Source organism: Cuculus canorus, chromosome Z, assembly GCF_017976375.1.
Source record: "Cuculus canorus isolate bCucCan1 chromosome Z, bCucCan1.pri, whole genome shotgun sequence".
NCBI lineage: Eukaryota > Metazoa > Chordata > Aves > Cuculiformes > Cuculidae > Cuculus > Cuculus canorus.
This window is the reverse complement of record NC_071441.1, coordinates 2,345,154-2,359,812: the sequence shown is the minus strand read 5'-3', so window position 1 is coordinate 2,359,812 and position 14,659 is coordinate 2,345,154. Positions and strand designations below refer to the sequence as shown.

The following is a 14,659-nucleotide window of genomic DNA, read 5'->3' as shown; positions in this document are numbered from 1 at the left end:
GACTTCTATAATAGTCAGTTACTATAGTGGTTTGGGAGTTTTGCTTACGCACACCCTTTGAATATTTTTCTACTCCTACCAATCTCAAGGAATTTACAGGCTAAGTATGAAGAAAACTACACACTGCTTCTTTGGCTTGTCTAGGATTTTACAGACATCTCTGAATCAGTCTTTTACAGCCATATTGCTACTCATTTCCCACTGCAACCATTCTGTGGTTAGTAAGGGAAATGTTAAAACCCCAAACATTACAGGATACATATACTCTGTAGAAGTTATACTGTGAAGCACAGGATGCATTATGATTCTATGAAACAGGAAGTATAAAGTTACATAGCCCTGTATTAGCCTGATAATTTAATAAATTGACATTATTTGACTTTAAAAGCAGTAGTAAATAATTGGCCCAATACAGTATCAGGACATAAACAGAACTGCTTAAATAGGTTTGGGTTTTTTTAATGACTGCTAGCTTAAGAAAATGGACAGCAGCTGAAAGAAAAATCCTGATTCTTTCACTCGATTAGCAATTACAATGCCGTTCTAAAAAAAGAAAGGGTTTGTGCATCTTACGGACACTGCAAAGATCAGCACTATAATCAATCTTATTTAACATCTTTATTATCTGAAAACAGAATTAAAGTGAACTTTTAAAAGGTGCTAATACCAAAAGATACACACGGAATAGAAACACATTATCTAGGAATTTTAGAAACATAGAAGAATCACAGAAGAAAATATAATCACAAAACACAATGCATCACAAACAGCTATGAGAAAAACATCATAGATGTCTAAATTAGTAGCGATGCAAAGCTATGATCATTAAACTACAAATTTGATTTGCATTCGTAAAGCAATGTAACAGAAAAAATGCCAATAAAAATGTGAAAGCCGCACACACAGAAGCTTCAGCACAACAGTAATCAAACACACAATTAATCCCTGCTTTGCTCCTAGATCAAGAAATTGTTATGCATTAGAAAGATGATAAAAATGTATTCCTGGAAATAACTATATGTTGGTGAAGTGACGCGTGACTGATAGAATGTCTCTCATTGTCTTTAAGAAGTTCCCCTAAAATGAGTTTCTTTCTGTGTAATCATAAATTTATTCTGTACAGGCATCAAGAAAATCCAAAAATCTGTATACACACTTAAACATGGGGAAATATTTTTGAGCAGATGAAAAAAGTTTAAATACACAATTTGCACAGTATCACTGACAGAGCTCTCAACAGGGACACGAATTCTATCTACCCTTTCCAATTCAGTCCAGAGATTTAAACATCAGACCATTCTTTCTGCTAGCTCATTATGCGTATCACATGCAAACTGAGGAGTTCCATTAACCAGGAGCACATCTTGTACCAAGTGCTGTACAAGCAGTGCATTTCTTGCCAAAGAGGTGTACAGCCTAATGACAAACATGCATGAACAGACGTACAAAACTGAACAAGCACCAGGAATGGTTTTAACCTTGGAACATATACAAGAAACATCACTTTTCACTCCCGTTTGTTCACAGTATATTCCTATTCATTCTATTTGCTGACCATCTTTATTAACATGAAATTGTTGGATAAAGTAACTAAACAATAATGTTACAAATTACTTGGATTTCACTGCTCCACTAAGACTGCTAACAACAACAAAAAAATCCCTCCATAATTGCAGTGATAGAAATACAGTAACTTTCTAGAAATTAAAAATAAGGAACGTTTTGTTTTAAAAAGGTTGATTTTTTAAATTTTTTTTCCCAAATTAAAATATACATAACAGAAAAATTATTAATAGACTCGCCTACATTTACAAACAAGACCACTGTATTAATCTAAGTGTTGAAACTTTCATCTGTGCAAGACTCCAGAATCCAAATTTTCCAATACCTTCAGTGGACATTGCTTTAGCAAACTTTTAAGGACCTTGGGAACAATTCTTATAAGTTTTTAAGCAACTCTAAATCTAAACAAAAAACAAAGACCCTTCTTGTTCTGGCATGAAGGAAAAATAAATTCTATGTGAACATGATTTCAGTTTTAGAACTGAAAATTTTTCAGTTTTACAGAAATCTGATACTGATTTTTCAGTTTTACAGAAATCAAAGCTTGCTTCTACTTATTACTAAGTGCACACAGTACAACATTTGAACAGCCTAAATAAAACATGGATAGGTACGGATTTCTTTGGTTTTTTTCAAGTAAGAACTAGCATGTGAAGTTATAAACCTCAGGGTATGGTAGAAGTGAGTGTAAATAATCAAACAAGCTAAAATAAGCCGCTAACAGTCTTCTAATGCATCTTTCTGAATGACTGCTGGGCATGTGCTTGTGTACAATCTTCACAGAACTGCAAACAGTGAGCTAAAGGAAACAAAAGCCTAAACACGACAGAAAGGAGAAAGCCATTATTTCAAGGTCCATGAGAAAGCGTGGCTAGTGCATAAATTACTTGGTCAACAGCAGGTTATCAGCTCTCTCACAGAGTAATCTTTGGGACTCCTAATACAAAAATGCCTGCAATGTCGGCCTTTACGGAGCTGAACACTTCTCTCCCTTCAATCTGCATTCTGCATTGCATTGTGTGACAATCCAGAGACTGCTTTGCCTTCACTCAGGACTGGCTGATACTACTAGCACAGCTGAATTTGTGCTGGTCATCATCACTGCTGATAAACTTCAATAACATAGCCGTATGGCTTCCAGATCAGAGACAGTTATTATCCAGGCAGATTAAACTCGTGTCTGTCTGAGCCCAACTATACAGAGAAACCCCTACACAGCCTTCATGTACATACCTGACAACTGCAGGACGTGTTTTGCTAAATACTTATAAACATGAAATTTCTGAGAAGCCCTAAATCACTCACTTGAAAATTTAAAGCAGCTTCTCCAATTACAAACAAAATTAATTAGAAATGTTTCTTATGTAGCGGAATGTGGTGTTGAATAAGCTTGATGAGAAAACCAGAACCCAGGGAGACTATTTTTATTGAAAGGATTTACTTTTGATAACATTCATCATTAAAAAACCCAGATTATTTTAACAAGCCAGTTATTTAACCTCTCTGGAAATAAATGGTCACTCAAATTCTCACTCTGCTGATGTGGCAGAGTAGTTTTTATAATCAGCAAGCAACTGATTATTCCATTTACAGGTTTCATACAATTACATTCTAAGTTACACTTCCAAATGGATGTGATTTGCATACAGTATTATACCTGTTCTCACCATGAATGCAAAACAACTCTTGGTGAGAGTAAACAACTTCCAGACACATATGTGAATTACATTTCACTTGAATACCTTGTCTTCAAAGATTATTCCTTGATGCATGTTACAGAAACCTGAATTTTATTCTAAACTTAAAAGCATGAAAAATATCCAGCATCACAGATCAAAAATAAAGCAGTTACAAATACCTGTTTGTTAGAAGCTAAAAAGGTAATAAATTTTAAGCAAAAAAACATTAAAAAATATTTTCTCTTGAAGAAAGCATCTAATTCTGCCTACTCAAAAGTCTCAAACAGATACAGGATGGTACTTTTTGCAGAGTAATTATTTCTTATGTTCTGATTCCTATTTTTCTATTTGAAAGGTTAACTAAATGCTCTAAGATATCACTGTATTTATGCACAGTATAAAGATATAATTACCGATAATTCAATAAAAGAACAGGAAAACTTTTTGCCTTCCTTTCAGCAAAGACAAACTATACCTGTGCTCGCTTCTCCATGTCCTGGCAAGTACCTAGCTGCTCTTCCATTGCAGCTCTGATTTGCCTTGCCTCATACTCCAGTTGCCTTCTGGTCATGTCTGTTTGCAAGGAGAACTGAAATGGAAGTACACAGAAGGCATTTTAGTAAATAATTATAAAATATGTATTTCTCTGAACAAAGCAGAACAATTACTTTTCCACACTAAACTTCATAAACAAATAAGCAAACAAAACAGATCCTTAAAATATGACTGCATTATTAAAAACTAGAACATGGAATGTTGTTCAACCAACAGACATCCTGCAAGTTGTCTTGTCTGGAGAACAAGTGTTATGAGGAACAGCTGAAGGAACCGGGATCATTCAGCCTGGAGGAGGCTGAAGAGAGACCTGATTGCTCTCTACAACTGCCTGAAAGCAGGTTGCAGCCAGGTGGGTGCTGGGCTCTCCTCTCAAGCAATGGGCCTTGGGTTGTGCCAGGAGAGGTTTAGATTGGGTATCAAAAAAACTTCTTTACTGAAAGAGTGGTGAAGCACTGGAACAGGATGCTGAGGGAAGTGGGAGTCACCACCCCTGTAGTGTTCAAAACATGTGTAGATGTGGCACTTTAGGACAGGGCACAGTGGTACTGGGCTGATGGTTGGACTGGATGATCTCAGGTCTTTTCGAACCTTAACCATTCTATGACTCCGTAAGTTTTGTCAAATGACTACACATAGTATACAAACATTGAGACATTATCATTCGTTACAAGCCTGGAACATCTGGCTACTACCATATGTCAGCATATCAACAAAACTGTCATATGTGCCATCAGAATGAGTACTTCCAAAAATATTTAGAGGTATCAAGCTACTGTACCTAGTGGTGGTGTTCCCAATACTGCTATTGACCCTATTTTTAACTATCCTGTGAGAAAAGGAGAAGCGTCCAATTCACAAACACCTCCACCACACCTTAACATTTGCTCCTGCTGATACATTTTTCAAGGCAGGAGCAAAGCACTTCGATAGTTTTCGATAACTATTTGCAAATAAATTAGTGTCCAAGAGCAGTCTTCCCAGAAGACTTCACTAAGGCCAATTCAGAGAGTCAAGAAGAGGATTATCATTTACAAAGACCTAAAATGTTACTAAAAAGAATGGGATATGTCATTCTGTTGTGGCTGGAGCTGAGTCATAACTGATATAGTCACCAAAAAAAGAGATTTAGTGTAGATGTTAAGTAAGATACTCTAATCATAAGAGCTACGTTAATTATTACCCATGAAACTGGAGAGACAATCTTAAAACCTACAATACAGTGACACAGACACAACTGACACTGCCTTTGGGAACAGGTTGCAGTTCCTCAACATCCTTTTCAGACCATCTCCCCTTGCTTCTAGTGTTCTGATAAGCTCAGCCATGACTCAGTGTAAGATTTTCTGAGGTCCATCTGCTTTTAACCCAGTCACAGAAATGTTTTCATTGTCTATTTCCATTTCCAGGAGGCTAACAGATTCCTGATCATCTGTGACTCTGTAAAGATGGGCAACCAGGTTTTCCCAACCCTACGCGTGTGAAAAATCTTCATTAACCCAGATAACGGTGACTTGACAATAGCAGTTTGGAGATGCCAAGGTAAAAGCTTTGAGCGACAATACCTGCACAGGCTACAGTACAACTTTAACTGCTGTTGTGAAATAAAAGTACCTATGTAAATTATTTCTTTGGTTAATTTTGTTCTCAAAAGTAAAAGAATCCTTTGAATAACAGAATGATAGAGATAGAGATAAGACCTTTGGAGGATAGAGTTAAAGTAGTAGTGTATAATTCATTTGTCATAATGACTTTCCAGTTCTCCTTTCTACCACTGAGATTTGTACTGATCAGTATGAACTTTAATGTGTAAAATTATATATGAAAAATTGCATTATTTAGGCTGTTTGCTTTACATAGTGAATAAAAAAAAACCTGTCAAAATTAAAGTTATAGTAATGTCAGAAAACTCTTATAAAAGATAGACAGCATCTAAAGAGAGGTCATAGCACCAGATACCTGAGCAAGCATACTGAGGGTTACTTACATTTTCAGTAAGGGGAAGACTATCAATCCTTTTAGTCAGGTTCTGAAGCTGGGCATAATACCAGTCCTTTTCCTTCTCTTCCTTCTCAAGCTCCGCAAGTAAAAGAGATCTATTGGAAAGAGAAGTGGCCAAAGTCTCACTACTAAGACCTCATTACCATACACAGGTATAAAACCAGGCATTGATACCCATAAAAAAAAGGTTACATGAGAAATAAGGTTTGAAGAGGGAATTAAGACATTCAAGAACTGAGAGTAGTTCCCTGGCCCCAGCTAAACAACCTATTCATGCCTCGGTGCTAAGCAAGTCATCAGCTTCTTATATATCAGGTCCACATCTATGAAGGAAGAAAATAAATACATTTCTCTATAAAATCACTTTGAAATCTCAAGAGGCATTTTGTGACAGCAATAAACAGATATTAGTTGTGTGCCAACTTGTATCCTGTTTCTTTTAGACAATTTAGCTTTTACAATGCATAAAACTACATTTTAGAAAAGGCCTGGATGCCACAGGAATGTATACATCCCTGAATCACATTACTGAATGAAATAATCTCATCTAACTTTGCCGTTTCGCCTTACTAACTTTTCTACCCATACCAAAACTATGGCTAAAGCACACAGAATCAGGCTATTTCTTTAAATATTAAGAATAATTTAGAAGAGTATTTCCCATTAAATATTACAGACAGGATAGATCTGCAGCTGTTCTGAATGTTTTAAATGGCTATCTTAAGCACAGTGCATACCTCATCAGTATATGAGAAATATAAAAGGATTAATAAATGCTGACTACCAAGCAAAATATTAGGAATTTTACATACCATTTTATCAGTACTTTATGAGCTAAGTTTACATAGTTGTCAATTTTATCAATATAGATGCACAGCACTAATTGTCACCAAACTTTTCAATATACTAAAATTTTCAGGCAACATCTGGCTAGCAGGAGTATACAGAAAAGTCACTCTTGGTTGACTGGGTATTTTTTGCAGGGGGGCGGGGCTGGTTTTCTTTTCAAGCATGAGTTTATCAGTTTCTTATAAGTGCTTTCTGTGAGCACTCTTCTTCCTTCTGACATTTTAGGATTGTTCATCAACATTAATGGAAATGCTAAAACCAACACTTAGCAAGAGGAGAGAAAGCTCCATGCAAGTTTGCCCACTATCATTTCCCATCCCTTAACTTCTGCACCTCTACACTCCAGTTGAGGGCTTTCCGAGCAAAAGCCATATACAGCCCTTCTAAAGCACACAAAAACATTATGGATAATTACTGCAAGTTGTTACGGAATGAAAACAAAGCATATCACAAAAATACAGATTACTCCTGACTACTTTGATAATGCATCCCAGTCACGATTAGAGATGATACAACTTCCACATAATAAAATTTCACGTAGAAGAAAGAATTTTAAAGTAAGTATTTAAGGGATGCTTGACTTCACTCTGGCTTTAAAAATATTTCAAACTAGTCTTGATCACTTAATCTTTATACTCCATACCCAACGTGAGTGACCTGAGCACGGTTCAAACAGAAAATTAAAACTGACAGGATCCCTCACTACAACAGCAAGAGGCTGAAAAACTGCACGCATCTAAGAGCGCCAAATGTTTTTAGACAAGAAAACAATGAGATAAATTTCCAGATTTGATTCAACAGTTACATCTAAACATAATTATTTTAATGTTAAGTCATTTACTGGGCAGCTTTCCCATCAGACAGGTTTACAAATAAACGATTACTACACCACTGTACATAAGTGTAGCACAATTACTGGAAAACAGTAATTCTTCAGCCACAAAGAAGGGGGCCAGCAGGAATTCCTTCAGTGCATTAGACAAACTGAAGGAAAAGCTAATAGATGGTTCTTGGTGAAGCCCATGAGGCAAGTAATGATTTTGGCCTCTCACCTGCCTCTTAACCCACACTCTGGATGCCCAAACTCTGCACATGCAGGCATCCTGCATTGCTCCCTTTTTCCCAATCCTGGATTTCCAGGCACAGGTTGCGTATAGTTTGTGAATCAAATTTGCAAAAGCATAATTAATGCATTCCTTATAGAAGTATTTTTACCATGTAAGGATCTGAAAATGTGAAAGGACCAATTCTGCCTCTGGATGTCAAAGAGCTGGTAACAGAACTAGAGCAATTACTTTCAGCTAAGCAAACGTGTGACCAAGGTCCTCTTGTAAAATATAGGGTATTCAGTTTGTGAGACACTGTCATTCAATTTGTCTTGACATGCTCAAAGTACGCTAGAAGCAAAAAAAGAACTTAGGAACCACCGGTGCTCCATATACAACACAATGCATGACCCGAGGGTGCTCCTTTAATTTAACAGTGTCATTTTTGATTCTGAGTAAAGCTTTATTTGAGATTACTACTTTGGTATGGCTGCTCTGTGAGAGTTAAGGTTTAACAATGTCTCTAAGGTCTCTCAGCACAAAGCTTGGAGGATTGGTACAGGCTTAGCAGGTTGCACTTCAATTTCCATGAAAATAGGCAGCAAATCTCTCTTGATGTGTCTGATCAGCTGGGCCATGCACGTCAGTTAATAGTGGAGACTGTACCAACCAGAAATACAGCTCCTTCTCAGCCTTTTGGAACTTCCTGAGAATAGAAGAGCATTTAAGGTAGAAGGAATGTTACTGAGTGTGGAAAAAAATGGAAGGAAAAAACCCATCGCGGTTATTCCATTTTTTTTATGCCCCAAAACTTTTCGTATCAGGACACTGAAAGTATCAGAGAAAGTTCTGTTCTCTGACAAGTTTAGTGAGTGAGAATGCATCAAGGCAAATGAAGCAAACTTTTGGAACTTTACAGTATTTTTATGAGTTAAGTTTCCAATTAGAACTGCTTTTGAAGGGTGGCTATTTCAAAAGACTTCCCTCAAGTGGTAGTTTTGAAGGTCCCAACAATAAATGAAGTTGAATGAAAGCAGAAAACTGATATTTTTCTTTTGAAAATATTTTCTGCACTATTATGCCAATGTTATTTCCACTTAGAAAGGAGGAGGGAAACAGTCTATATGGCACTCTACTCGCATTATGTAAATTACAATTACAATTAAGTTTTTCAAGTCAATTGGTAGGTTAAAAAATAAAATCTTGAAAATGAAACACCAGTGATGGATGCTGTAAAGACTGAGGTAAATTGTACAGTCAGCCACAGGGAAATAATAGTAGGGGCAATGAGAAGTAACAAGACAAAGAAAATGCTCAAAATCAACATAAAAAAATAAAAAGAGGAGTGGCATGAACTGGAAGCAATAAATAAGGCACACAATCATTACTAATCATAAGAGTGACATCTTAGTGGTAAATTACAGAATTTACAAAAGTGAGATTATTAAATTCAAACTGCAAAGGGAAACCAAAACAAAACGTAACCTGCAATGTATAATGAAAAGTTTTGTTGTTGATACAGCTTCTTACCAAATACACCTGGAAACAGCCAGAGAGAAAGCAGAAGATATTTAATAAACGGTGTGTTCTAAATTGGTAACCTAAAACCAAACAACCCGCATATTTTTCTTTTCTTTTTTTTTGATTTTGAAATTAGAGGAGAGCTAAGCAAGTGAGAAACTGGCAGACAATTTCATCTACACACTGGTAAGTAAATCAAGTGATAATTTTCTTTCTCTCAGAAGATCACTGTCAGTCAACCTAAATAATTTTTTTAATACAAAACAAATTTCAGCTATTTTTTCTCGGTTAATAAAGTAAACGAGTAAGAAACACCTAGTAAATTATTTATTAATAAACATCTCATGAATTTGCCAATTTGATCCGATCCTTGCCCAAACACTTGTCCAACAGAGCAGCAGATACTGCGCTGCTGTGTAAACCTACTGCATAGAAATGTTCCCCTAGTGCAAGTTTCAAAAAAATGTTATTTTCTTCTATTTTTGTATTTTGAGGCTTTTCAAGCTCCACAAGTTCTTCAGAAACCTAATTGCCAAAAAAAGGCAAATAATGTGTGTTTAATACATACATTTAGAAACACAAACTGAGTATGCCAAATAAGTTCAGGCATAAGGCATTGGAAAGTAAGGCTAATTTTCTCTGAGAAATTGTAGTGGTTTCAGAGAAGTGGTCCTACATTCCCCCAACCCAAATTCTCCTTCATCTGGCTGTGCAGCGTCTCCATCAATGCTCCTACACATCCCCTGAAACAGAACAGGATAGCTTGGATTATCCACCATTTCACTAATAATGAAGCCAGATGTGATCCGGCCAGGCCTCTACAGATCATCTTCTTGGCAGCACAAATCTTTACCCCATCAGCTATAACAGTAACATTGCTTAAGCTCATCTGAAATGAAAATATCCTTATCCCTTATTTTTCAGCATTATTGGGAAACAAAGACCAGTTCACCGCCTGAGCTATTTTTATTGCTGAGAAAAACGGCCAAGGAACTATCACATTAGAATCCATAACACTGGGAAAGGATCACAGATCATAAATTGTATGCGCTAATCACCTTGAAGAACTCCAGCGGCTATAAATTATTAGTCCTTGCTCGAAGTGGCCTGGAGTTCACTTGAATCATGAAAGGAAGTCCTAACTATAATTAAAGATTTTTCTATCACATGTAGTAAAAAACAGTGCTGGAAGAATACAAACAAGTACATTGTTTTGTCAAAGTGGAAAATGGCAAACATATTAGATTCTTGAAGACTGGGATAAGCAAGTAGTAAGAGATTCACAGGAATCCACGTTTTATATGATGGAACAAATATGATTAGTGATCCTTAGTAGGAAAATATTAAAACAGAGTGGTTGCTAGAAGAGGCTCCATATGGACCCATGGGAAGTTACCTTCATTCTACTGACACAATAAAAATAAATGGACCTAAATATAGTATCTTGGATGAAAAGTGTACCCTTTTCAGCTCCCGAGAGGAAAAACTCAACTGAACATCAGGAAAGGCCCATTAGGGCAGGGGTTTCTGTCCACAAAGCCACGTATTACCCACCAAACTTTTGTATTACAATTCCAAAGTAGATTTTTTTTTTCACTTGTGAATGACCGCTAGGCATAAAAGTACTGTGTTTCTATTTATTTTCATGACTGCACACTTGACAACATACCCATTAACTACCTGATCATGACCAAATCTTTAGGAAACCCTGTCCCACAGACAAGCTTCTGAAAACACTTGGTATTTAAGTCAGGTTCATTTTAAGACAAAAAGATGTCTTCAGTGGAAACAGCTGCGTGTCTCTTACTTCGCACTTCCTTTGTAAGAAATTAAGTGCTACAAAGCTGTATTATGCCCTGAAAGTATGTTTTTCCTATATTGAATGGATACCACTATCTTGCAAGAAAAGCAGTTCCATCATTTTGTCAACACACAATGTCAGGTGGGTACAACATCTTGAAAACAAGAGTACATATTTTGGTTTAACTGGCATTTTTGCTGAGAGAGCAGAAACACGAAGTAAATGTCTGCTAATAGCAAATAACTGATCAACAGCTACAGTACTTATAGCCATCTGCAAAAGAGAGAGAAGCACCATCACACTGTTACAGCTTCACCATTTACCAAGAGCGGTGAAGAGATAAAGAGGTGTTTCAGATGCTCCACTCCCTCTGTCTAAATATATTTCAGTTGCTGGCAATCTGCTGATTAAAATAAAATAACCTTCAGCCAAGAAACAGTAACAATAAAATGCATAAATATATATATAGAGTTACATACGCATGTAACAATAATATCCATATATACATATATGAAGAAGCAGTAGAAATTATGTGTTTTAAGATATTTTATATATTTTTGTTAATAGATATTATATATCTTTTATAGAATTTTGTATGTGTCTAAATACAATGAAGATTTCTGGTTTCCTTACCTGTCAAGATAAATATACCAGTGATCAAAACCATATGCATGATAGCTTAAATAGTAGGTGAGCCAGTAAACTTTGATGTGAAAATTAGAAGTTGATCTGTACTGGATAAATAAACAAAGACATTTACCTTTCTTTTTCTAGCTCTTCTAAATAACCAGTGCTTTCTCGGCTTCCATTCATAAATCCCCTTCTTGGAAATGATCCCATGGGAACAGGACTGCACTCTCCTGAACGGCTCGACACAGACCCTTCCCGACTCCCATATGAACGCACAGATACCTTTGGCCTTAACTTCACTCCAGGGAAGTTGCTACTTTCCAAGTTCAGTTCTGGATAACAAAGAGCAAACATTTTCACAGTTGAAGTTTGCCAGCTTAAATCCCAAAGACAATCTTTATCTTATTTTCTTATTTCCTGCACAAATCCATGACCTTTTGATGGAAACATTTTGCATAGAGAGAAACACACTGTGAGCAAAACCAATCTTGCTGGTACACATAGAGAATTCTAGTTGGCTGAGCAGATGGCCAAACAGCAGCTCTGACAATCCTAACAGTATCCCCACATGAGCCTGCCTGCATCTTTCCCAGAGGACTTCAGAAATGGACAGTTCTGCATAAATGTCATATGGATTGTTCTTATGGTCCACTGACTAACAGCTCCTTTCTCAGAGATCTTGCAGATGCTTCACTATCGTGTAAATGATGACAACCCTGATCACCACGCGGCCCTTAAATGTAGACAGGCCCTACGACATTTCTGGCTCAGTGGTAGAGATAATGGACATTATACAGCCTAGTCAGTGGTCGAGGCTTGCTTTGCACGTCCAATATAATGGGATGGTGCACATTCTGGCACACATTCTATGGAAGGGAGCATCAGCTTGCAGGATGATGATACAATTCCATTAATATGACATGGAGAAGGCCGGGCATGCAAACGACTTTAGAAAATCAGTGGAACTAATCCATCATTAACTTAAACAAACGTATTTGTTCAGAACAGAATGAAAAGCAAATTGTATCAAAAGCAATTCATATGAAGCCATAGGGTAACAGCAGCAAAAGCACAAAAGCAGCATAGGAACCCATATTTTTGGGGACTGTGTCGTAAAATGCTTAGTTAAAACAACAGACACTGAGACTATACCTTACCATCACATCAGCACTGGAAAGAAGATAACAGCCGAGTTAGAAAATTCTACCCCAAAGAATGAGCAGAGAAACAAATGAACATACTTAAAATACAATTCTAGCTTTACCTTTAAGTCGTTCCAGTAAGTCAATTTGTCCAGAAGACACCATTGCCTCATCTTCAATACTTCCTTGTAGCTGTTTCAGCACCTCCTGTAAGAAATTAAGCTTAATTAAGAAATCCTTACAATAAGAAGTCACAAGGTAAATACATCTTATCCTGCCCTCAAGTGCACATTTACGTAACAGCTACTGAAACAGTGAAGTGAAAATACATTTCAAATGAGCTAAGTGTGTCCTAAGTTTAATTGCCACCAAATATATTCTGAAATACTTCCTGAAGCACGGTCACAATGTAAAGTATACACCAAATAACTCATCCTTTGCGAGAGTCCAGTCAGCTGACTTATTTAAAAGTTCTTCTGAAAGCCAGTCCAGCTATCTTGAACTTACAGAAGGAGAAATGGGAGCACAGAGAAACTAATTACATTTCTCCATCTGTGTACCTTATGTTAGTTTTGTAAAAATAAAATTTGGATACATAACTGAAATTTGGATACTTAACTGAAATCTTGACTATATCTTGAATACCACGTTCTTTAAACCTCAAAGAGGTTAGAGTGGAAGCAATCCCCAGGATTTGTCTTCTGTGAGGTCTTAGCACCACTGTAAAACAGCAAGGTAAGTCATGTTGTTCTTACTAGTACTACTGCTAACACTACCAATGCTACCACCACACCTATAAGGAAAAGACATGAGATCTCCTCATGTGTCATGTTACTTGACTTACAATTACTATTACCACCACCATCCCACCTACAAGAAATATTTAGGATTTCTCCATACAGCTGAAGCTTCAAAGCCAAGAGTATCGCCATGTGATATTGAAACTATATATGACAAAATTATACAGCCAAAGGAACATACTTCTAAGGCACAAAAAAATTCATAACAAACAATGATTACTACACTTAAGAGCAGCCTGGAAGCCTCTGGGTCTCTAATGCTCAGTGGCCTAAATTCAGGTAGAAAATGAAATCCCTGACAGTGAATGCCTTTTCTACATCAGAATGAAGGATACATCAATAGCAAAAATAGACTGAAAAGACTGGCCACAAGGCAAAAAGCCTTTACTGGTACTTAAAATATAATTTCTCATACTGTGCCATAGAAAATATTTTCGCGAGGCAATAGCCAGGAAATGAAAACGATTCTGAATAATGAAAGGTACTCCATAGTTTTAATACACAAACTCTACCTTCAGAATTGTACTTCTGTTCAGACCTGAAAACTAATGAAGTTAAGACAGTTTAGAAGATCTCCACATCACTGTTTTTCTCTTTTAAGAGCCTAGCATACCCTATCATCAACATCAATGGTTCTTGCAACTTGTACAGAAGGCATCTTTTAAATGCATTTTGCTCTTTTCAAAGGGAGAAAAACCCCACCATCTACAAGAAGTTGAGATATTCTTGAAAACCCACACTACTGAGCCTTTTTGTACTCAAGAGTGGTGCTTCTCGTATAGAAATAAAAAAAAAATAATACTTGAGTAAAGAACTGCACAGTGGTCTGGGGAAAATTTCCAAGCACTAGACCAAGAGAAATGGTGGCAGCACAGTTTCTGCTGCCACCCACCATAAAATTAGATGCTGGTACTCTAGGAAGAGGAATACTGGAATACAGGCATAGTAATTATACTTACTTTGTTTTGTGGAAATAATTCTGCAGGTGGAGTTGAGACCAAATTTCCTAATTCACATGTTGCCTAACCAATGGGAGTCAAGGTGTGTGTCTGCATTCACATTTTAGTTTGGA

At 36.7% G+C, this 14,659-nt stretch overlaps 1 protein-coding gene across 6 annotated transcripts in view; it reads right to left on the bottom strand.

Annotated features, from left to right (window-relative positions):
* The window catches only part of APC (APC regulator of WNT signaling pathway), a 97,354-nt gene that overhangs the window by 29,732 nt on the left and 52,963 nt on the right, over positions 1-14,659 (bottom strand). For 5 of the 6 annotated variants that reach the window (XM_054053428.1, XM_054053430.1, XM_054053431.1 and 2 more), the window contains exons 3-6: positions 12,910-12,994; positions 11,776-11,977; positions 5,785-5,893; positions 3,718-3,831 (exon numbers count right to left, since the gene is read on the bottom strand). In XM_054053428.1, coding sequence (XP_053909403.1) covers positions 3,718-3,831; positions 5,785-5,893; positions 11,776-11,977; positions 12,910-12,994 — 510 coding nt within the window. Of the gene's footprint in view, positions 1-3,717; positions 3,832-5,784; positions 5,894-11,775; positions 11,978-12,909; positions 12,995-13,406; positions 13,508-14,659 lie in introns of all 6 variants that reach the window. The other variant, XM_054053433.1, reaches the window with a different exon arrangement.